Raw genomic sequence first — 21,835 nt, forward strand, 5'->3', positions numbered from 1 at the left:
TACTCTCCCTTTGCATTAACCCCCTGAAACACTTTGCCAGCATGCTGCCCTGTTTTCTCTATAATGGGCTTGTTTATTCACCTGTTCACTGATTTCTGTCCGTCACCCACACCCAGATGCATGCCCTGTGAGGTCAGGGATCTGGCTCTCTCGCTCAGGGCTCTCCCCACAGCACCTAGAACAGGCCCTGGCACCTAGTAGGGGCTCGATAAACATGTTGAAGGAATCAATGACTCCGGGCTAAGACACAGCTGTGCCTGGACCCTGCGTTGGCGGGCCCTCCTCTACCCCAGCTCCTTGGCATGAGGCTACTTCTGTGGATAGATTAGAAAAACATTTTCACTTGCGCCCTGGCGTGCTAGGGTGAAATGGGTAAGCGAACGAGGGCTTTAAAGCGGTGACTCCATGGGGTCTACACGCTAGTCTGTGTTCACGGCAAGCTGGCTTTGGAACTGCCCAAGCCACACAGCGTCCTGTGTTCTCCTGGTGAGGCCCGTGCTCAGGAGAACATCTAGCTAAGAGATGACATTGACTCAAATATTTACCAGGCCCTGCCCTAGGAACCGATAGTGATAACCCTCTCTTAGGGGCAAACTCGAATTCACTGACCCTGGCTGGTGAAAGAGCGGCTGAGCAGATCTCTGGGGCCACAGCGCCACCCCACGAGAAAGCTGCAGTGTTTGATTGGTCATGTCTGCCGTGGCACTGGTATAGGGGGAGGGTGGCAGCTCTCAGGCCCGACTCCAGAGGGAGCTCACCAGACTTGATAGCGTTGTCTCTCCTCAAGTTCTCACTCTCATTCTTCAGGGACGTGATTTCTAAGTTCCTCTCGGACAGGTTCTGGCACAACACCTGGCTGTAGCCTTTCTGTAGGGCATTGACCTGTGGGCGGAGGCAACACAGTCAGCGAGGGCCAGCCTGGGTCTGTAGGACACACTGCTGCTTCTCCACGGCTGGACAGAAAGTCAGATTGATCTTGGTTGTTGGGGAAACCAAGCTTTGTAGTTCTAACTAGTGGAAGGGACAGGAGAAGGCCCATTCCTTCCGTGACCACCGTTTCATCCGTAATCAAAACATGAAGCTGCCTGACCAGGTGGTGGTGCAGTGGACAGTGTTGGCCTGGGACGCAGAGGACCCAGGCTTGGAGCCCTGAGGTCGCAAGCCTGAGCACAGGCTCATCCGGCTTGAGCGTGGGATCACAGACATGACCCCATGGTCACTGGCTTGAAGCCCAAGGTCGTTGGCTTGAGCCCAAGGTTGCTGGCTTGAGCAAGGGGTCACTGGCTCTGCTGTAGCCCCCCGGTCAATGCACATATGGGAAAGCAATCAATGAACAACTAAGGTGACACAATGAATAATTGATGCTTCTCATCTCTCTCCCTTCCTGTCTGTCTGTCCCTGTCTGGCTCTGTCTCTCTCTCACTAAAAAACAAACAAACAAACAAAAAACATGAAGCTTATCCTTCTGTCCACACAGGGGCTTTAGGCAGAGCTGCTTTTGGGGAAACTTGCTCCCTTAGTGTACCTTCCTATGACCTTGAACTCTCCGTCACAAGGACACGAGCCCTTGGTCCCAGGTCATCCAGCACCACTGGATGCAGAGAAAAGTTCAAAGGCAGGGAGCAGGCTGTGAATGTAATTCTCTCCAATGATAACACTCGTTTGTATCTCAGGGGACACACCGGGGTGTACAGAGCCGGTCACTGATGCTGCTTCTTCCATCACCTGTCACAGCACCACTAGAGGCCAAAGGTCCCAGTGATGCTCCCATTTGGCAAGTAAGCAAACCGAGACTCAGAGAGGTGAGGCTGCTTGCCCAGGGTCACACAGCTGGTCAGAGCTGGAGTCAAGATTCAAATCCAGTTTGGGTTCCAGGTCTTCCCTCTGGCCCTTAGAACCAGCCTCAAAAGTTGGAGGCTCTGAAGCACAGCACAGGCTCGGGAGCCAGACGGTGACCTTCGCGTTCCGCGTCTGCCGCTGCCGGGCCGCGTGAGCTCGGGAGGACGCTGGACTTTGTGTCGTTCTCCATTCTCTAAATGGGGTGAGGGTAGTCCCAATTTGATAGGACCATGAAAATGGTCTTAATAAGCTGCTGTATGTCCAGGCGCTGGGAGTATGCCTGGCACATGGTACATGGCTGTGAACTGTGACTGTCTTCTCACTGACAACCTGCAATGTTTTGTTGTTGTTTTTTAAATTATTTATTTTTTTTTTTTTTTTACAGAGACAGAGAGTGAGTCAGAGAGAGGGATAGACAGGGACAGACAGACAGGAATGGAGAGAGATGAGAAGCATCAATCATTAGTTTTTCATTGCATGTTGCAACACCTTAGTTGTTCATTGATTGCTTTCTCATATGTGCCTTGACCATGGGCCTTCAGCAGACTGAGCAACCCCTTGCTGGAGCCAGCAACTTTGGGTTCAAGCTGGTGGGTTTTTCCTCAAAGCAGATGAGCCCGTACTCAAGCTGGCGAGCTCGGGGTCTCGAACCTGGGTCCTCTGCATCCCAGTCCGACGCTCTATCCACTGCGCCACTGCCTGGTCAGGCTGCAGTGTGTTTTTGCTTCAGCTTCTCTCGTCTGTCTTGGGGGAAGGTAGGTTGGTAATATTTTTGTGTGCATTTGTAAGCCTTGTCTCAGGTCACTTTAACACCAGTGCGATCATTGTTAAGAGGAAATTCAGGAACCCTTATAAGGGTCGTGTGCTGTAGGTACAGCATAGAAAAAGGAATGGAGTGGGACATGCTCACATCATGTAGGTAAGGGCCTTGCCACCAGATGGCGCTCATGATCTTCATTCTTGGTTTCTGTCCCGGAAAATCTTGTCATTACTTGGGTAGAATTAATAGAACCATCAAGGTTTCATTCCATTTTCTGACCCATTTCCTGCACCATCATGGTTTGGGTTCTATGACATTTGGGGCAGTTACATTTACCTTTTCCCTGGGGTATCAGAGACATGGTGGAGGTATATGACAAAGGTCACTGTCTCCCCCAACCCCCAACATGCATACCCTCTTGCTTTTGTACCTTTGTGCTTCGGAAACTGAGTGAAAAGTTTCTTTTATCTCTTACTGTTCTGTGGGGGTAGATGCAACTTTCCCATAAAAGGTACTTGGAGTAATTTTTTTTTGTGTGTATTTTTTCAAAGTTAGAAGCAGGGAGGCAGAGAGACAGACTCCCGCATGCGCCCAACCGGGATCCACCCGGCATGCCCACCAGGGGGTGATGCTCTGCCCATCTGGGGCATTGCTCCGCTGCAACCAGAGCCATTCTAGTGTGTGAGGCAGAGGCCATAAAGCCATCCTCAGCGCCCAGGCCAACTTTGCTCCAATGGAGCCTTGGCTGAGGGAGGGAAGAGAGAGACAGAGAGGAAGGAGAGGGGGAGGGGTAGAGAAGCAGATGGGCACTTCTCCTGTGTGCCCTGGCTGGGAATTGAACCCGGGACTCCTGCACACCAGGCCGACACTCTACCACTGAGCCAACCAGCCAGGGCCAGAATAATTCTTTAAAAATGTTTCTAGTTCTACCCAGTTTAATGCTTCCATTTGCATGATACCAGAGGCACAACAGAAATTTCCAGAAGGGATGCCCCCCCCCACACACACACACAAAGACTGCAGTGTTTCTGACAGATATAAAATATATCAGTCGAAGTATCAGAGTTTTAGGATTTCGGATTGTGGGAAAACTTTAAATAGCCTTCAAACCCATTCATTTCTTTCACTATATATGTATTTTTAAATGTCCATATTGTCTGTAATTGGCATAAATACCAAGAACTTTAGGCCCTGGACTGTTGGCTCATGGTAGAGCATCAGCCCGGCATGTGGATGTCCCAGGTCAGGGCACCCAGTAAAAGCACTCATCTGCTTTTCCACTCCTCCCCCTCCCTTTCTCTTTCTCTCTCTCTTCCCTTCCTGTAGCCATGGTTCGATTGGTTCGAGTGAGTTGGCCTTGGGTGCCGAGGATGGCTCTGCAGCCTCCACCTCAGATGCTAAAAAAAAAAGGGCTCAGTTGCTGAGCAACACAGCAACGGCCCCAGATGGGTAGAGCATCACCCCCTAGTGGGATTTCTGGGTGGACCCTGGTTGGGGCACATGTGGGAGTCTGTCCCTCTGCCTCCCCTCTTCTCACTAAAAAAAATAAAAATTAAAAAAACCCACCAAGAAGTTTAATGTCTGTTTTGCTGTGTAATGAAGTAGGCATCGAGTCACAAGGAAGATAACAGTGTCAGGTGAAGTGAGTGCTTTGAGATAATAATTCCGCTGCTGATTAGCACAGGCACGCGAGAGCACATGGAGGTGAGCGCTTTCTAGTGACGTTGGAGCAGATTGAAGCCCTTTGAGGGCAAATCATTATGCATATACTGTCTGCACGACCAGGGGAAACACAGAAAGTAATCAGAGCAATAAATCAAACTGCCCTGTGACACGTACTTCTGGCGGAATGTTCTGCAGGCTGCAGAATATTTAAGAAAGTAAACTATGAGTGGATGAATTTTGATTAGGGCTCAAACCAACTGCAGCCTCTTGTTCAGATGGGCCTTGTTATAAAATAGGCTCCTTCAGTTACAAGTGAAGATCAGGGGCGGGGGGAGTATGATGGGTCAGTGTAAATGTTTCTAGATAATTTCTTTGTTAAAAACAAACAAACAAACAACTCCCCTTTTCAGATATCACTAGCCACTTTGAACAATACTCTAATGTGAGCTGCTGACAGTCAGAGATTTGTGGGAATCACACAATGTTATATGTCAAATATATTTCAACTAAAAAAAAAGACACATGGGGAATATTCATCCTCATTCATGTGTTTGGATAAGAAATGTCGCTTTTGCTTGGGAAAGCTGTGAAATGGGAGAATAATGGAAAGGGACATATCCCCCTCCAATGGCCTAATTGGGTTCAGAAAAGAAAAGGACGCTCACCAGTGAGTCAGCTAGACATCAAGGCAACTGTCTGTGGTAGCAGTTCCTAGAGGACAGCTGCTTTCATGGTTTTTCAAAATGGTTCCGGAGGCGAGTCATTTGTTCATTTAAATGTTAAGGCATATATTTATTTAATTGACTACTGTCTCCCTCATTAGAATGTAATCTGGGAAAGGCAAGGACCATGTCTACCCTTTTCTCTGCTGAATTATCATAGCCTGGAGGAGGGCATGACACAAGGTAGGCACCCCACAAACATTTATTTGAGTGAAGAATACATGGGTGGGTGGGTGGGTGGGTGGGTGGATGGATGGATGGATAAATAGATGGATAAATGGATAAATGGATGGATGGATAGGTAGATGGATGGATGAATGGATGGATGGATGGATAAATGGATGGATGGATGGATGGATGGATGGATGGATGGATGGATGGATAAACGGATGGATGGGTGGATAAATGGATAGGTAGATGGATGGATGAATGGATGGATGGATGAATGGATAGATGGATGGATAAATGGATGAGCAGATGGATGGATGAATGGATAAATGGATAGATGGATGGATGGATGGATGGATGGATGGATGGATGGATGGATAGGTAGATGGATGGATGGATGGATGGATGGATGGATGGATGGATGGATGGATAAATGGATGAGTGGATAAATGGATTGATAGATGGATGGATGAAGGAACAAATGAACAGACATGGTCCTGGCAGAGTAATGGAAGGTAACTGGGCCTAGTCTTTGTCCTCATGGAGCCGACAGTCTCTGGGCAGCATCTCCTAGGTTCACCACGCACAACCTCTGCCCTTTTCTAGGGCCCACGTCGAGGACTGAGACTGTGCGTCTTACGTTGGTTCCAGAAAGGGAAAGGCAGTAACAGAACCAGAGAAGAGGGTCGAACCTGACCAAGGCTTTAAGCTGAGGCCAACGCTCATTAGCAACCAATTTCTTTTCTCAATCAACTTTGTTGAGGTATAATTTATGTACACAATCTCCAGCCAATTTTAAAGTAATTATTTTTTTAATTGGATCTGGTTTCAAGAGAAAGAACGTGACTGGTAAATCCAGAAATTGTGGGTGGAGAATTTTTGTTTGATGAGATTCCCCACAAGGGAGCCAGCTCCTCCCTTCGGGCTCTGGACAGGCCGCAGAGTTTGGAACACTGGGGACTCCGCCTCCCGCTCTCTAGCAAACTGCCCACAGCTCTTTCTGGCTGGGGCTGGGTGGGGGTGAGAGGTGGCCACTGAGGTGACAGTGTTGGCTGGAAATAGAAAGGGGGGAGCGAGCACGGGGTCTGCAGGGAGCTCAGACCGTACTGCCATCGCTCACTCGAGTGCAAGCTGTGACAAGTTCCTGGGCGTCTCTGAGCCTGTCTGTCTCCTCACTGGCAGAACAGTATGTGTCGGAGGTTTGGGAGGTTAAAATAAGCTAAAGCGTTTGTACCCGTTCCTGCACGTTGGTAGGTGCTTAATCAAAGCTAATACTGTTCTTCCTGGGCTGGAAACCTGCCAAGTCTCTAATCCTTGGGATGTGTGTTCTCAGCCCCCCTGCTGGGCCGACCACCCCTTTCCTAGCTACCCGGGTGGCTCCCCACAGTTCTCCTAGGGCTCCACCTGAGAGCTGGTACCCTGAGTCGTGACTTTAAGTCCTCGCGCGACCCGTCTCGTCTCGGAGTCCTACCTGGCCTTTCAAGTTCTGGATCTCTCTCTCCTTGGCACCGATGTCTTCACCGGCAGTCGGAACCGTCTGCGAGGCCACCCTGTTGTTCCAGGGGGTGGCGGTCTCCGACAGCGTCTGGCGCAGGCTGGCCAGTTCGTTCTGCAGGGTCACTATCATGGCATCTTTGTACTTGGACTCAAGTTCAAAATCTGAGAGGCGGCTGACTTCTTTCCCCAGCAGCAGAATGATTTCATCCTGGGTGGGGGCCAGGTGAGAGAGAAGTTTACTAGGTGTGGGTCTGGGGTCAAGGTCGAGCTTGTTTAAAAAGATATAGGCCGAGCATAGCGTAATTCTTTTAGGAAGGCGAGGGCAGGCGGGGTGGGGAAGAAGGCGGCTCTCTCTGTCTCCTGGAAAACCTCTTGGAGACAAGAGTTTGGTTGAAATGACCTACTTGTGTCTAGGCTCCTGTCAATGGATGCTTATGCCTCACAGGTACCGAAACTTTCCTTTCCCCGAAAATTATACTTTCATACTGAGAACGACCATCCCCGTCGGGAACTTATGTTGCCAGAAAGCTGATCGTATTTTTTATTTATACCATTTTGGCCCTGTGCACTGGGGACCGAGGAAAAGTAATTAGGAAAATGACGTTCTGTTCGACCACGTCCTGCTTATAATGAGGGCTATTTTTTAACTTCAAAAAATTTAATACATTCTGAAATATTTCCGTTCTCTCTCTTTCCCCTCTCCTGGTCCTCCCTGTCCCTTCTGGGTATTCACGTAAAAGTTTATTCCAGGAAACAGAATCTGGAAGGTAAATGAGCAGGTGTCGTGATTTATTTATGTGGGCTCCTGTACACTCTGGGCTGGAAAAAACATCGCTGGCCGACTTTACCCACAGGTGTAATTAACCCACTCCTCCGGTTCGCGGGAAGAAAAAGTTCTGCAGCCCAAGGACTTGTGAAGTTTCCTCCAAAAGGGAAAAAAATCCCCAAAACTTGTCAGCAGAAGTTATCAATAAAATGTCAGAAAGACTTAAAAAAAAAAAAAAAGTTCCCAGACGCATTTTCAAATGCAGCTATAGAATGTCTGCTTTTGAAGGACTTCCTGCTCTTCCAACCATTTCCTGTTGGTTGGAAGGAGGTAAGTGGGCACTTTCCAGGCCAGCTCGTTGCCTGGGGAGGGGCCCCATCAGACTCATGGTCCCCCAGCTCCCTAACTTGGGGGAGGACAGGGTCCCGAGGAAGCCTGTCTGACATTGCCAAATGCTGCCAATGGGCCTTTTGGGGGGGGGGTCTTTGTAAATGTTTGCGACCAAATGTCAAGGGACGACACCAAACGTTCTGTACTCCTGGGTAGCAGTCTCCCTTGTTTCACCCAGTGATAAGTCACCGGAAGTGGCCAGGCTCAAGCAGGTGCTTATTAATTATTCATGCAGCAAACATACATTGAGCAGCTACTACGTGCCAGGCCCTGTCCAGCGCACTGGAGTATAAAGAAGCCGGCAGGGGGTGGCGTCTGGCTGTGGTTTCTGCCTTTCTGGGGAGGACCTCGTCCCTTCCTTGAGGAATGGCTCCCCCTTCTCTGTGGTCTTGGTAAGACTGAAAATCCAGCCTGGCCTGTGGGGTGCAGTGGCTAGAGCATTGACTTGGAGTGCTGAGGTCACCAGTTCAAAACCCTGGGCTTGCCCGATCAAGGCACATACAACAAACAAGAAATGAACAACTAAAGTGAAGCAACTATGAATTGATGCTTCTCGTTCCCTCCTTCTCCCCCATAAAATCAATAAATAAAATCTTAAAAAAAAATAAGAAGAAAGACTGGAAATCCTGAGCCCTGCTCCTTCCTGTCCCGCCTCCCATGCGCATGTGACTCAGGCCGGTCAGAGTTTTCTTGGAGATTTCAATGCCAGTCACAGAGGGAAGGGATCTTGACTCCTTTTGGGTCATAGACTTTAAATTTATAGGTTTAGCTGCTCGAGTTTGTCTTTCCCAACACACAAAGGCAGCCTGCTGAAGAAAGCCAAACTCTGAGGGAAACCGGGAGACACTGGTGGAGGGGGCTGTCCTGATGACGCGATCTGAGCCCCTGGATCTAGCCATGCCTGAAGCTAGAAGGCCTTTATGTTTTCCAGCAAGATGAGCCAGTACGTGCCTTTTATGTTTTCTGGCTTACACTGAGTTTTTCACCATCACTTGTACTTGAAGTGGCAAGTCAGGGTGTATATGTGCACAGGACACATATATAGGAAAAAGTGTATATATATATATATATATATATATATATATATATATATATATGGTTACATTATAGTTTCAGTTTAACAACTGGGGTGGATTGAGAAATGGCTACAAATACTTTGCAGCTTTGCCATCAAGTGGTGGAGTCTGTTTCCCCTCCCCACCCCCCAAATCCTGCTGGCCTGTGACTTGCTTGGCCAATCAAATGTAGTAGGAGTGATGTTAGGCAATCTCTGTGCAAGTTCTGAAGAGGCCTCAGGCTGATTATATTGATAGTTACATCAGTGAGGCCAGGGGACACCAGTAGAACCTTCCAGGTTAACCTGCAGATCCTGGGAAAATATAAATTACTGTTTTAAGCCACTAAGTTTTGGGGTGGCTTGTCACACAGCAATCAAGAACTGACCCAGCATCCGAACCTGGCTTCTCACCTTGCTCCCACATTTCTCAGTCTGGCGCCGGGACACCTGCGTCAGAACCTCATGTCTAACCAGGACCCCTGGTGGCTGTCCTCCTCACAGACTCGGAGGACGGCTACTGCCTCAGGCCCTGGGCCTTCAGAAAGGCAAGATATCATACGACTGCTTCTGTCAGGATAACGTTCAGGTTGTGTCTTAGGGAGAAATCAACCCGGACCCTTCCCAGAACTGCTTGAATTCACCTGTTCTGGCTCCTGATTCTAAATTCTAGCTGTTTTAGGTTCTAAATCTCCGTGGTCCTCTCTGACCTCAGTGCTCACCTCTTCCTGCTAGGAAACGTGTGTCCCCACCACCGGCCATCCCTCGGGGTTGACCAGTTACCATGTGGGAGTTGGAAGGACCAGCTTAGAGGATAACCAGACCTAGGTTTGGTTTCCAACTCTGCCCCTCATACTGTGCAACTTTGGGCAAGTTACTCCATCTCTTTGAGTGTCAGTTCCCTCATCTGTAAAGTGAGGGTGAAAAAAAAAATCTATGTTGGAGCTGGTTAAGATTTACAAGTTAATTGAATGTCAACTGCACAGGACACGGACCAGCCTACAGCAGGTGCTCAGTACACTGTGGTTGTAGATGTTGTTACTTGGGATAAAAGGAGCAGTTCCCAGAGTTTTGATGGACTATTCTGGGAGTGAGAGGTGGTTTCCTGGAAGCAGTAGAAAGAGCCCTTCTAGAACACGGGGCAGTGGCGATTCTTCCACGATCCTGCTTGCTGCCGTAGCTCTGACCTTCCCTGAGGCCCCTCACCTTATCCTGCTCGGTCAGGTCCTGGTCCACATAAATCTCCCTGGGAGGTGCTGCCCTGGGAATGCCCTCGGCCACTGGTTGTTCCGACAGTTCCACGGCATTGGTCCACACTAATGCATCAACAGAGGACACACAGGAAATTGTGAGTTTCCCTAAGGTCTTAAGGAATATTTTCAGATTAAATTTCACATTCATTTCCTGCTGAGATTTACATCTTACATAATTTAAAAATGACAAAGTGGTGTATATGTTCATTGAAAAACAATGGTAGCACTACAGACGTATTAGAAAGGGACAAAGCCACCTCAGTCCTCTTTCCCGGTGTTAGCTGGGCCGACTCACTTTGATGTGTCTCTTTCCAACTTTTTTCTATGCCACGTTAAGAGCCAATGACCTTGGGTAGGTCATTTACTGTCTCTGAACCTTAGTTTCCACATATATAATCTAGGGACACTAAGAACCTCTGTTATAATGAGCTATTTAAGGATAAAATAATGATGCAGAGCAGGAGTTGGCAAACTGTGGACCTAGGGGCAAATTTGACCCTCCGTCTGTTTTTGTAAATAAAGTTTTATTGGAACACAGCCACAGTCATTCATTTACATATTGTCTATGGCTGAACCCAGCCACAATGGCAGAATTGAGTAGCGGCAACAGGGCCCTCACGGCCTACAAAGGCTAAAATATTTTCTATCTGGCTCTTTACAGAAAGTGTCCTACACCTGGTTTAGAGCATTTAGCACCAAATGTCAGCTATCTTTATTGCAAAATAAAACCACAACAACAGCAGCAAAAAAAGTGTTTATGTTGCAGAGATGTTTCTCCAGCTTGCTTTTTCACCTGACAATACATCAAAAACACCTTCCCCATCAGTATTGATAGATACACTGCATTCCTAACAATAGCATTGTAGTCCACTCACTGTACAAGTGTCCCCAAGTGTATTTAACTAGAACCCACTTGATCGATATTTGGTTTTCTTGATTTTTTTTCTTATTCACCGCTAATATTACAAGGGCTATTTGAATGACTTTCAGGGGTGGTGGCATCATGACGTCTGGGGTCCCTGCTTTACGCCGCACCAAACGTCATAATGCACTCACATCGACACTGAATACATTTTTTTTTTTTTGCTGTAAAACTTTTGGAAGGCCTTCTATAATTCTGCTCCTGAGCTCCCTTGACTCTGAGTGCTGCATTTTAAATTGCCAACTGACTAAGGCTTCTGGGTGCATTCTTGTCTTTTTGTGAAGTGAGAAATTGAACCAATTGTCTTCAAGCGTCATGAAACATTAATGAGTGCCAGCATTAACCATTAATGAAGTATGCTCTGTCCCATTTGTGGACATTTATCCAATCGTTTATTCATTTTGATTCTGCATGTTTTATTTATGCATTTTAGAGCCAGTGATTTCTCCCCGGGTCTCAGACAAGCAGAACCCTTCTCAGTGATGCCCTCAGTGCCATCCCTGTGGTGGCAAACGTGTACCAAGTCAGACACGGCCTGGTGTGGCTGGACCGTGGGTCACGTCTCCTCCCGGCCGAACACTGCCCGTCACTTCTCATTGTTCTTTTACCGTGGTCTCGAGCCACGGTCCTTGGGGAGCTCACTCACCCTTCTGCCACACTGCCCATCCCTCTGCACTCACCCTATCCCTCCACCACACGGCACTCAAAGTCCCTTCCACACTGTCCCCTCCTCTGCGTGCTTAGTGAGTGTCACTCGCCTTTCGGCACTCAGCTTGAGTGTCACTCTCTCTGGGACACCTTCCTGATCTCCCAACAAAGTCAGGTCCTACAGTCATGAGCTCTCTCAGGGCACCGGGTTCCTCTCCTGCCTGGAGTTGTGACTTTATAGATGCTATTCTCTGATCATTTTGTTAATGTCATTCTCCCTGACTATGTGGTTTGGGACCACAGCTCAGTTTGTGGCCCTCAGAATGAGTTTACTAATCCCATTTTACAGATGTGCAAGCTGGGACACAGAGAGAAAACCCCTGCCTAAGCTCACACAGCTAGGCAGGGGTCAAACCCCAGTGCGAACCCCCAGCCGTCTCGGTTCTGGTTGTACGTCTCGGTGGGGAAGGTGCCAGGTGCACTGAGAACAAAAACGCTGCCTGGCCGCACTCAAACCTAACAACTCACGAAGGGCCCGTTGGCCAGCGGTGCTCTCCATGCTGGTGCTCTCCATGCTGGTGCTCACGGCAACGCTGTGAGGCAGGTGCTAATGTCAGCCCCGCTGAGACCCCGGGGGCCAGGTGCGGACAGCCTGGCTAAGGCTGCACAGCTGGTAAGGGGCACAGTCAGGGTCTGACCCGGCAGGTCGGGCCCCAGGACCGGGGCGCACAACCATCACAGTAGTAGTAGGTCCCCCCAGTGTGGTGAACTCATGAATGAGGGAGTGAAATCCCAATAAGACAGTTGAGGTGACCAACTGTCCTGGTCTGCGCGGGACTGGGATGGTTCCTGGGATGGCGGGCTTTCAGGGACACTGATGGAAATGCCCCAGGCAAAGTGGGACGAGTTGATCTTCTAGAAATAGTTGAAAAAAGAAAGCTTCCCCCCCACCCCATACACACACACATCCACCTACTCACCTACCATGATCGGGGATCAAACCAGGAACCTTAACTTTTCGGGACAACACTCTAACCAACCGAGCTACTGGGCCAGGGCCTGGATAATATTTTTTTTAAAAGTCACCCCACCTGTTGTCTATCCTCAGTAATTCTTCTTCCCCCAGGAGCTCTTGCTGTGATTGGTAGACTTAGATGGGGGAATCTCTGTAAAATTCTTTTCACTTTGCTGTATGTTTGAAAATTTTCATATTAAAATATTGGGAGAAATAGCTAAGTAATTTTTTTCTTTTTTTAATGAGAGAGACAGAGAGAGAGAGAGAGAGAGAGAGAGCAAGGGAGAAGGATGAGAAGCATCATCAGCTCCTAGTTGTATCATGTTAGTTGTTCATTGATTGCTTCTCATATGTGCCCTGATCAGAGGGCTCCAGATTAGCCAGTGACCCCTTGCTCAAGCCAGCAATCTTTGGGCTCAAGCCAGCGACCATGGGATCATTTTGATGATCCCAAGCTGGCAACCCTCTGCTCAAGCTAGTGACCTCGGGGTTTTGAACCTGGGACTTTAGCATCCCAGGTTGACACTCTATCCACTGCCCCACCACTGGTCAGAGACTGAGTAATTTCTTAACTTGGGTGGAAGGTAATGGGGGGGTTCATCTGATGACGACAATGATGATGATGTAAATTGTGGACACACATTTCATTTACTTCTTTGTTCGTATACTTCACAATAATAACTATTATTTACACGGCTGAGGGATGTGACTAAGTGAATGTTCCTGAGCAACCCGGGGACTCAGAGCGGCCTGGGCCTGGGACACAAAGACAGGAAATGGGACCCTGACACCAGAGGCCATGGAGGAACCTAGGGAATCATGGCCGGGACAAAGTCAACCCAGCTCCTCTGCCAGTGAGGCTGGCGAGGCCATGAGGACAGCGACAGACAGGACGTCTCCGCCCCAGACGCCGTGAGGCCTTCCAAGGGGAGAGGACGGGGGCAGGGAACCTTGACTGTGTGTCCCCAAAGTGACCAGGCTGTGAGTGAGAATCGGGTGACAGCTGATCTCAAATTGTTTTCTTACAGTTTTCTTTAACCATTGACTACGTTCTACTTTAGAATCAGAGAAGATAAACAAAAAGCAAGACTCATCCTTGTGGCTGTCAGCCCATCCACAAGCCGCCCACGGAAGCGCCCTGGGACACCTTGCTTGATGACAGGAGACCGGCGCGCGCCATCCGCGGTGAAGGAGAACATCTTCCCGCCGGCACTCACAGGCCGCTTGTGGGAGGCAGGCGGGACCGTGGTGGGCCTGGGGAACCCCTGGGACCAGCTCCGCTGCACCGGTGCTGCCCGGACGCCCGGGTGGAAGGGCATCTGCGGCGGCAAGCACGACTGGTTTGGCTGCTGTGCGGCCCGAGGTGGCTGTGGCTGTGGCCTCGGCCAAGGCGTCGGACCCCTCACCCACGGGAAGGAGACCTGCAGGGGTAGACAAGAGGGTCAGGTTATGATCAGCTGGGGTGGTCTCCACCCCTGTGTTCCAGCCACACAGCTGCAGCCCTAGGTTTCAGTTTGTAAGTCACTTGCCCCAGGAAGCCCTCACTGACTCTCCCCAAGTTTGGGACAGTGGTCACCACTCTGGGTCACACTTGCGCACCACCGCACCACCATTTATTGGGTACAGCCTTCATGCCGGGCACCTTGCCAAGAGGTTCCCATGCATGACCTCACTTCATCCACCCGACACCCGGTGATGAGACTGAGGCTGAGCAGGACCTGGTGACGTCCCCAAGCTCCCAGGTCTGCTCGTGAGCTGCTGGGCTGGCGGAATGTCACCACTAAGAAGGGAAGGCCTTTTGGTGTCTCTCTTGTTCCTGACGCACCTCCAGCACCTGGAACAAAGGCCCAGCACCTACAGAGCAGACCCTCAGACTCCGGCAGAAAGAAAGAACGAGCAAAGCACTGCGACTCCAGCCCCACTCCCCGGGGCCCTGCAGCCGGCGGTGTTCCCACGCGCACTGTGTGGCTCTCTGGCACCTCTAGCTCACCCGCCCCTCCAGGAGCTGAGAGCTCTGGGATGGCAGCGACCCAGGCCGTTCCTTAACCTTTGAGCCTCAGCACTCACCACTTCTAGTTCTTGGCAGATGTCTTAAAAATATCTATCCAGAGAACCTCTCTTTGTCTAACCCCGGGGAAACACTTCTAGCTACTCAGGATGGAAAGGGCAACAAAAATCCATCTAACTGGGAGAAGCCGGTGCTGAATGGGGGGTGCTGACACTTGGCTTCTGTCTTGGTTTAACGCTTAGTGGCGGTTTCTTCCAGGGCCTACCAGTTCAACAATGACATTGGCAAGTGCTATCGTTTATTATCATTTCTGGCACTTTACTATCTATTCCTCACAATAGCCCTTCAGGGGCGGAGGTCTCCTTATCCCTGTTTCACCAATGAGGCTTAGAGTGGGACTGGGGGTCAAGGTCCGATGACCTCTCTCACTTTCCTCCCTCTCCTCTCTCCATCTCGGTCTCTCTCCTTTCTTTCTTCTCCCTTTCAGTCTCTCTTGTCTCTGTCTCTTCCTCCCCCCCCCAATTCTTTTTTATTTCAAATTTTATTTAGAAAATTAACTTTCACAGGGTGACATTGATCAATAAGAGTACAAAGGTTTCAGGTGAACATTTCTATAGCATTTGAACTGTTCATTATGTTGCGTGCCCATCGCCTAAAGTCAAATCATTTTCCATCACCTTATATTTGTCCCTCCTTACACCTTTCGTCCCACTCCTTCCTCACTCCCCAGTCCCCTAGATCCCCTTCCCCTCCCCCACATTCCCTTCTCCCTGGTAACCCCTCCTCTTTTATCTCTGTCCATCAGTCCCAGTTTTATATCCCACCTACGTGTGAAATCCTACAGTTCTTAGCTTTTTCTGATTTACTTATTTCACTCAGTATAATGTTCTCAAGGTCCATCCATGTTGTCGTAAATGACAGTCATCATTTCTTATGGCTGAGTAGTTAGTATTCCCTTGTATATATGTTCCACATCTTCTTTATCCAATTCTCTATCGAGGGACACTTTGGTGTTTCTATCCCCTCAATTCTCTTAGCAGAAAAAACACACTTCGAGTCAGAAGCTAGGTTCAAAGATTTTGCTGCCTATGTAGGGCCACAGATGGATTCTCCCCAGAGCCGTGTTTCTCCTTCTGTAGACAGGAGGGAACGTGAGCTCAGAGATGCACAAGGGGAAACGGGGCAGAGCGCTCCCCAAATGGGAGCCCCGGCAGATAGGCCTTCCTGTAGCTTCCTGGGAGGCTCTGCGCCCCCCAGACCCCCGAGCCCTTCCTCCAGCAACAGTCTTTCCCAGGCAAGCCCAGGGTCCTGTGTGCTCCCCCCAGGACACTTCTGGAGACAGGTCAGGGAAGTCACACTCCAGTCGCCTGGGGACATCTGTCCCAACGTTCCTAGTGACACTGGCCCACATCTGTGTCGGGGGTGACTTGGCCGTGTTCCGGAACCATTACGTTCCAAGTGGTTTTGGCTTTTTCTGCATGTTAACACCCCAGCCCCCCGTACCTGTGCCTTCTCGGAGACTGTTCCTGCCCTTCTCCGCCCAGCCGGTCCCTCCTTACCCCGCCTCTGGGGCTGTCTTGCCTCAATCATCCCTATAACCTTTTCCCACTGGTACGGTAAGGATTTATTGAATAAATGGGCTGAAGGTGACGAAGGGTAAATTCTAATGTATTTTATGCCAGCCCGCTAGAAAACAAATCTAGGTTACTGATAGGGTGGAGGAATTCTTTTTCATGCTGGGGTGCTCATAGAAACGTGCTTCATCCTCAACTAGCTGCAGGGGCGCTAAAGGGAGGGGTTATATCGCATGCCTCCAGTGCTCCATTTCTGTAGGGGACAGCCAGGTATCCACTCAGCTCTTTGGAGATTCTGGATAATCTTCCACCCTCTCTCAACTCATTGTGGTGGGCAGGGCTAAGCAATCAGCCAATCACATTCCCTGGCCATAGTGATTGGTTCAGCAGTGGACCATGGGATCCAATCAGAGCCAGGGAGACCCAGAGAGACTTGGCAGGATACCAAGATCTGGAGTGACCTTGTGGGACTTGAGAATGTGGCCAGCATGAGGGAGTGGAGCTGAGAGATGCAGAGAGGGGAGCTGTTTGCTGTGGTAAATAACATGTAATATACCTCTTGGCATTTTAGCCATGTTTGAATACTGTATGGAGTTCAGTCGTGTTGTAAGACAGATCTGCGGAATGTTTTCATCTTGCAAAATTGAAACTCGATTCCTATTAAACAACAAATCCCACCTCCCCTCTCCCCAGCTCCTGGTAATCACCATTTTTACCCTCTGTCTCTATGCATTTGACTACTCTAGGTGCCTCAGGTAAGCAGAATTATTCAGTGTCTTGGTTACTGGCTTATTTCACTGAGCCTAATGTCCTTAAGTTCATCCGTGTTGTCATGTGTCAGAACTTCCTTCCTTTTTAAGGCCGAATAATACTCCATTGGATGTATGTACCACATTTTGTTTATCCGTTCAGCATGGATGGGCACGTGGGCCGTTTCCACCTCTTGGTGACTGTGAATGTGCTGCTTTGAACATGGGGGTGCAACTAAGGAAGCTGGCTCGAGCCCTGGCTGGGGCTGAACCCTCGATTGCTCAGCCCTGTGAGGCTGGCTGGAGCCGGTTGCTGGTAGCACACAGAGCTCTAATGTAGGTTCCCTAACGGATGTGTAAATGCAGAGACTCCGAAGGGCTCTTTGGGTTCAAAAATTAAAAGTAAAGTTTTTTTTCCTCTAAAACTTGCTGACTGTGGGTGCCTTTAGTTGGAAAGTGAAAGCTGGTTTGTCTAGTTAGCGGGCCTGCTCTGTCATAGGCAAGCCAGGTCAAGGCGTCCTCAGACGGTAGTGCTGGTGACGACAAGGAAACAGGCAGGGGGTAAGCAGACATGAGTCGCACTGCAAGCCAGGTCTTAGGGTGTACATGGAGCTTGGGGTCAAGGTCTGCTATCAACAAACTTGTTTTTAGAAACTGGTTTAGGCCCTGGCCGGTTGGCTCAGCGGTGGAGCATCAGCCTGGCGTGCTGGGGACCCGGGTTCAATTCCCGGCCAGGGCACATGGGAGAGACGCCCATTTGCTTCTCCACCCCTACCCCCTCCTTCCTCTCTGTCTCTCTCTTCCCCTCCCACAGCCAAGGCTCCATTGGAGCAAGGATGGCCCGGGCGCTGGGGATGGCTCCTTGGCCTCTGCCCCAGGCGCTAGAGTGGCTCTGGTTGCGGCAGAGCGACCCCCCGGAGAGGCAGAGCATCGCCCCCCGGTGGGCAGAGCGTCGCCCCTGGTGGGTGTGCCGGGTGGATCCCGGGATCCCGGTCGGGCGCATGCGGGAGTCTGTCTGACTATCTCTCCCCGTTTCCAGCTTCAGAAAAATACAAAAAAAAGAAATTGGTTTAATATAATATAAAATACATGCTAATGCCTTTTCTCTTTTTTTTCCCCCCTTCTGTTATCTGTGGTATATTACATGGTTGGCCTTTTTGTTTTGTTTCGAGGGAGCATATGTTTTATATTTGATTTTGTCTACACTATCTTTAAACTAGCAGGGTGTCAGCCACCTGGGTTAACTGTGACCATACCCACTGTGAATTTATATCAGCTTGAACAAACAAATACAGGTCAATGATTTACTCAAGAAATCACAATCCTTTTTTTTCAGATTATCTACCTGTTCTTTGTGTTAGCACTCCAATATCCGTCCCTAACCTGCTAAAGGTGTGGGCTGAAGGAGACACCTAGAAAATATCGAGGGAGTTGGCACCGAGGGTGCGTACAGGACACATACATTTTGCTGGGAAGCCCCAGAGACTGGGGAGAAGGTGAGGAAGCAGACTTTGCCCTCGGAGAGCTTGTCATGTGCTCTTTTGTAAGAAGTCACTGATATACTACATTTGTAAGAAGTCACTGATATACTACAGCTCTGACCCACCATGTAGAGAAGGCGCGCATATGCCGAAGACAGTGCTATGTGCTTAATATATGTGGTTTCACCCAATCAGCAGAATAATCTTGAGTGTGTATGGGGGGGCATCTTTATCCTTTTATTGTAGAGTGAGGAACTGAAGCTCAGAGAGGGTAAGTGACTTGCCCAAGGTCCTACAGCCTGGAAGTGGTGATACTGTTTGACACTAAATAAAACGATGAAGCCATTCAAAGCACACAGCAGCCAACCTGAAATAGCTCTCAGTGGCCAAGGCTGGACTACTTTGAGCAATTAAATAGATACTGTAGGTAGGAGTATAACCCAAAGTATACAATAAATACACATGAGATATCACTGCCATAATTGGGCATACATGGTTGGGCATCAGTTTACACAGTGATAGAGGTGGTCCTAACGACCTCTATAAAATTTCTGAAGGGGGAAGGGGACCTGTGATGAATGAATAGCTGCTTGGTAGAGCCTGGAAACAAGCTCAGAACGTTTACGCTGTAGTGAACTTGGGCCTGTGGAACTCCGAGGCCCCAGCGTTCTCGCTGTACTCCGCAGAGCAGCCCCATATATAGCAGTGAGCAGTGAGGAATACGACCGCTAGAGGGCGCTCTTCCCAGGCTGTCAGGACACTGCGAGTTGGACAGAGGACAGTCTCCAGAGGTCACGTGGGAGCGTCTGACTGCAGAGAGACGAGAGGGGGCTCAAGGGAAGCCCATGCAGAGACAATTACTGTTAGTGCTGTGGTGCTCCGGGCTGGCCCTGTGGTCATGGTCAGCCAGAGCCCGACTGTGGGTCATTGCTGATTGAACCACATCATGCACAGGGCTGGAGCCAACCTGTTCTTCATTCTGGGCATTTCCACTAGATTTTCCGTATCTCAGGACCGAGAAAGACAGCGCTTGTACATTTGAGTGGTATAGGTTTCCTCACCCAGCTGCTTTATAAGAACACCACCACTGTGAATAGGACAGCTGGTTTCCACACCTCCCTTCCTGGACATCAGAAAGCACTACGAAACGCAACAGCACACAGGAGCCATTATACAGAAGGCACACCCGACTTTATCTCTTCAGTTTCCCACCCAGGGTGCTGAGACGCAGACTCTGTTGCTACTGACCGGTCGCTTCAGGGCACTGTGAGTGACCCCGCAGGTATTGTCCTGCACAGCTCCGGGGGTGCCGTCCACATGGACCATGAAGTGAACCGTGAGCCTGGGGTTCTGCAACATCTAGCTTACACTTGGGTGAAAGAGATACACGTTACAAAGTCTACTCCTGGGTGTATCCTGGGTGCCAACGTACTTTCCCCACTGAGAGTCTGTCTTTATATTTTTCCATCTTGTATGTCATTCCGTGGGTCATTTCTTTGCAAATGTGTCCATCTGCTAGCTGGGGAGATCTTGGGGGGTTTTCTTTCCAAAGGAACACTCACTGGGGAGGCACCCATGTGTGTTTGCTTGATTCTAAAGCTGAGAGTTATCACGCACCTGTCGTAGGTGCCAGATTCTGGGCCAGGCAATCACAGCATCGCCTACTGAACACCACAGTAATTCATGTGGTGGGAGCTGTTGTTACCCCAATTTTACAGTAACGGGAACCAGGTCACTGAGAGGTGAAGTGACATGTGTACGGTCCCACAGGCAGCGTGAGAGCGGGTCTGGGACCGCGCTCTAGCTGGCCTGACTTCAGGACGCCCATTTTTGCCACAGTGACGTCTGCACACATATTTGGTTCTCTACCTCTTCCCCCCCCCCCCAATAAAACACTGTCATATCCCTCTCTATTGCTTGTGCTCACCACAAAGTACGATAAAAATGTTTTCATTGGGAACTCTCTGTTTGGAATAGCACAGTTCTGATCACCCAACCCTTGGGGCACCGGGATGAGCCTCCCTAGAAACTCTCTCCTGGTTGGAGGTGGGGAAGAACACAGCACTCTCCCCTGCAACCCAAAAATCCATCAGAAATAAGAACACGCAGGAATGAAGATGGCCACAAAATTCTTGGAAAAACTGGGCCTCAAGGTGTTTGATGAGAGCCCTGGCCGGTTAGCTCAGTTGGTTAGAGTGTGTCCCAAAACATCAAGGTTGCAGGTTCGATCCCCTGTCAGGGCATACATGGGAAGCAATCAATGAATTCACAATTAAGTGGGACAACAAATAAATGCTCCTGTCTCTTTTCCTTCCTCTCTCTGTCTCTCTAAGAAAGAGAAACATATTTGATGACAGGCATTCTTCACTACTGCCTTTTCCCCCCTTTTCTTTTATAAAACTCACACAGGTATAAATAATCAGGAAATGAAATGCATAGGAATGTGTTGCTGTCACAAGGCCGCCCTCACTTGGGCCTCACAAAGGACCCCACCATTAATAAGGATGCTTGCACCAAAGAGTCGCAATCTAGGAGCACCCGAGAGCACTGTGGGGGCAGGAAAGGCCAGCAGGGGGAGGCCCGCCCTGGGAAGGCTTGGGCTGCTGGGAAGTCACCTGGGCACAGGCCAAAGGGGCATTTGTGCAGCTGCCCACAGTCACTTGGGGAAGGAAGTGAGATACTGTTACATGCAGAAATAAGAATTCAAGAAATCCGTGTATATTCCAATGACCATGAAAGCATGCTTTGCTCTATCTGAAAACCAGCCCATGACACTGCTCCAGCTGGCATCAGACTAAGTGGTTTTCTCCCCTCCATTATCCTCAAGTGAGGACAGAGTTTAATTCGCATTGACTCACCCCTCCCAGGACCCACCCGGACTGGTCTGAACTTCACTTTGTGCGCAGCGTGAAGTCAGAGGGAGGCGCTCTGGAGTGGCTGCACCTTTGGCTCCATCTGAACCTCGGGCGGGTGGCAGGGAGGGCACAGCGCGGCACCCCGCCCCCCTCATCCGCCCCTCCCTCCCTCCCTCCTGACCTGGGGACTCACTGAGGGTGCGTTTTCAATGACAAGTTCGTAGGTCAGCCCTTCCGACCCAAACCTCAGGACGTCTCCCGGGAACAGCTTCACAGCCACGTTCTGAATGTGGCACTCATTGACGAAGGTGCCGTGGCGGGAATTGAAGTCCTGGAGAACAAAGCTGCCCTCGGCCTCGTTATATTCAATGAGTGCGTGGTGGTTGTCAATGTCAGCCGACTGAAACAGAGGAGGGGGACAGTGAGGGCTGGGACAACAGGAAGAACGACAGGACACTGACATTTACCA

General features: G+C 49.7%; 1 protein-coding gene across 1 annotated transcript in view; it reads right to left on the reverse strand.

Moving 5' to 3' along the window:
• FHAD1 (forkhead associated phosphopeptide binding domain 1) overlaps window positions 1-21,835 on the reverse strand; it is a 133,822-nt gene that overhangs the window by 75,163 nt on the left and 36,824 nt on the right. The window contains exons 3-7 of the mRNA XM_066270378.1: window positions 21,560-21,766; window positions 13,847-14,120; window positions 10,068-10,177; window positions 6,626-6,859; window positions 759-882 (exon numbers count right to left, since the gene is read on the reverse strand). Coding sequence (XP_066126475.1) covers window positions 759-882; window positions 6,626-6,859; window positions 10,068-10,177; window positions 13,847-14,120; window positions 21,560-21,766 — 949 coding nt within the window. The remainder of the gene's footprint in view (window positions 1-758; window positions 883-6,625; window positions 6,860-10,067; window positions 10,178-13,846; window positions 14,121-21,559; window positions 21,767-21,835) is intronic.

The sequence above is a fragment of the Saccopteryx bilineata genome, chromosome 3 (genome assembly GCF_036850765.1).
Source record: "Saccopteryx bilineata isolate mSacBil1 chromosome 3, mSacBil1_pri_phased_curated, whole genome shotgun sequence".
Lineage (NCBI taxonomy): Eukaryota > Metazoa > Chordata > Mammalia > Chiroptera > Emballonuridae > Saccopteryx > Saccopteryx bilineata.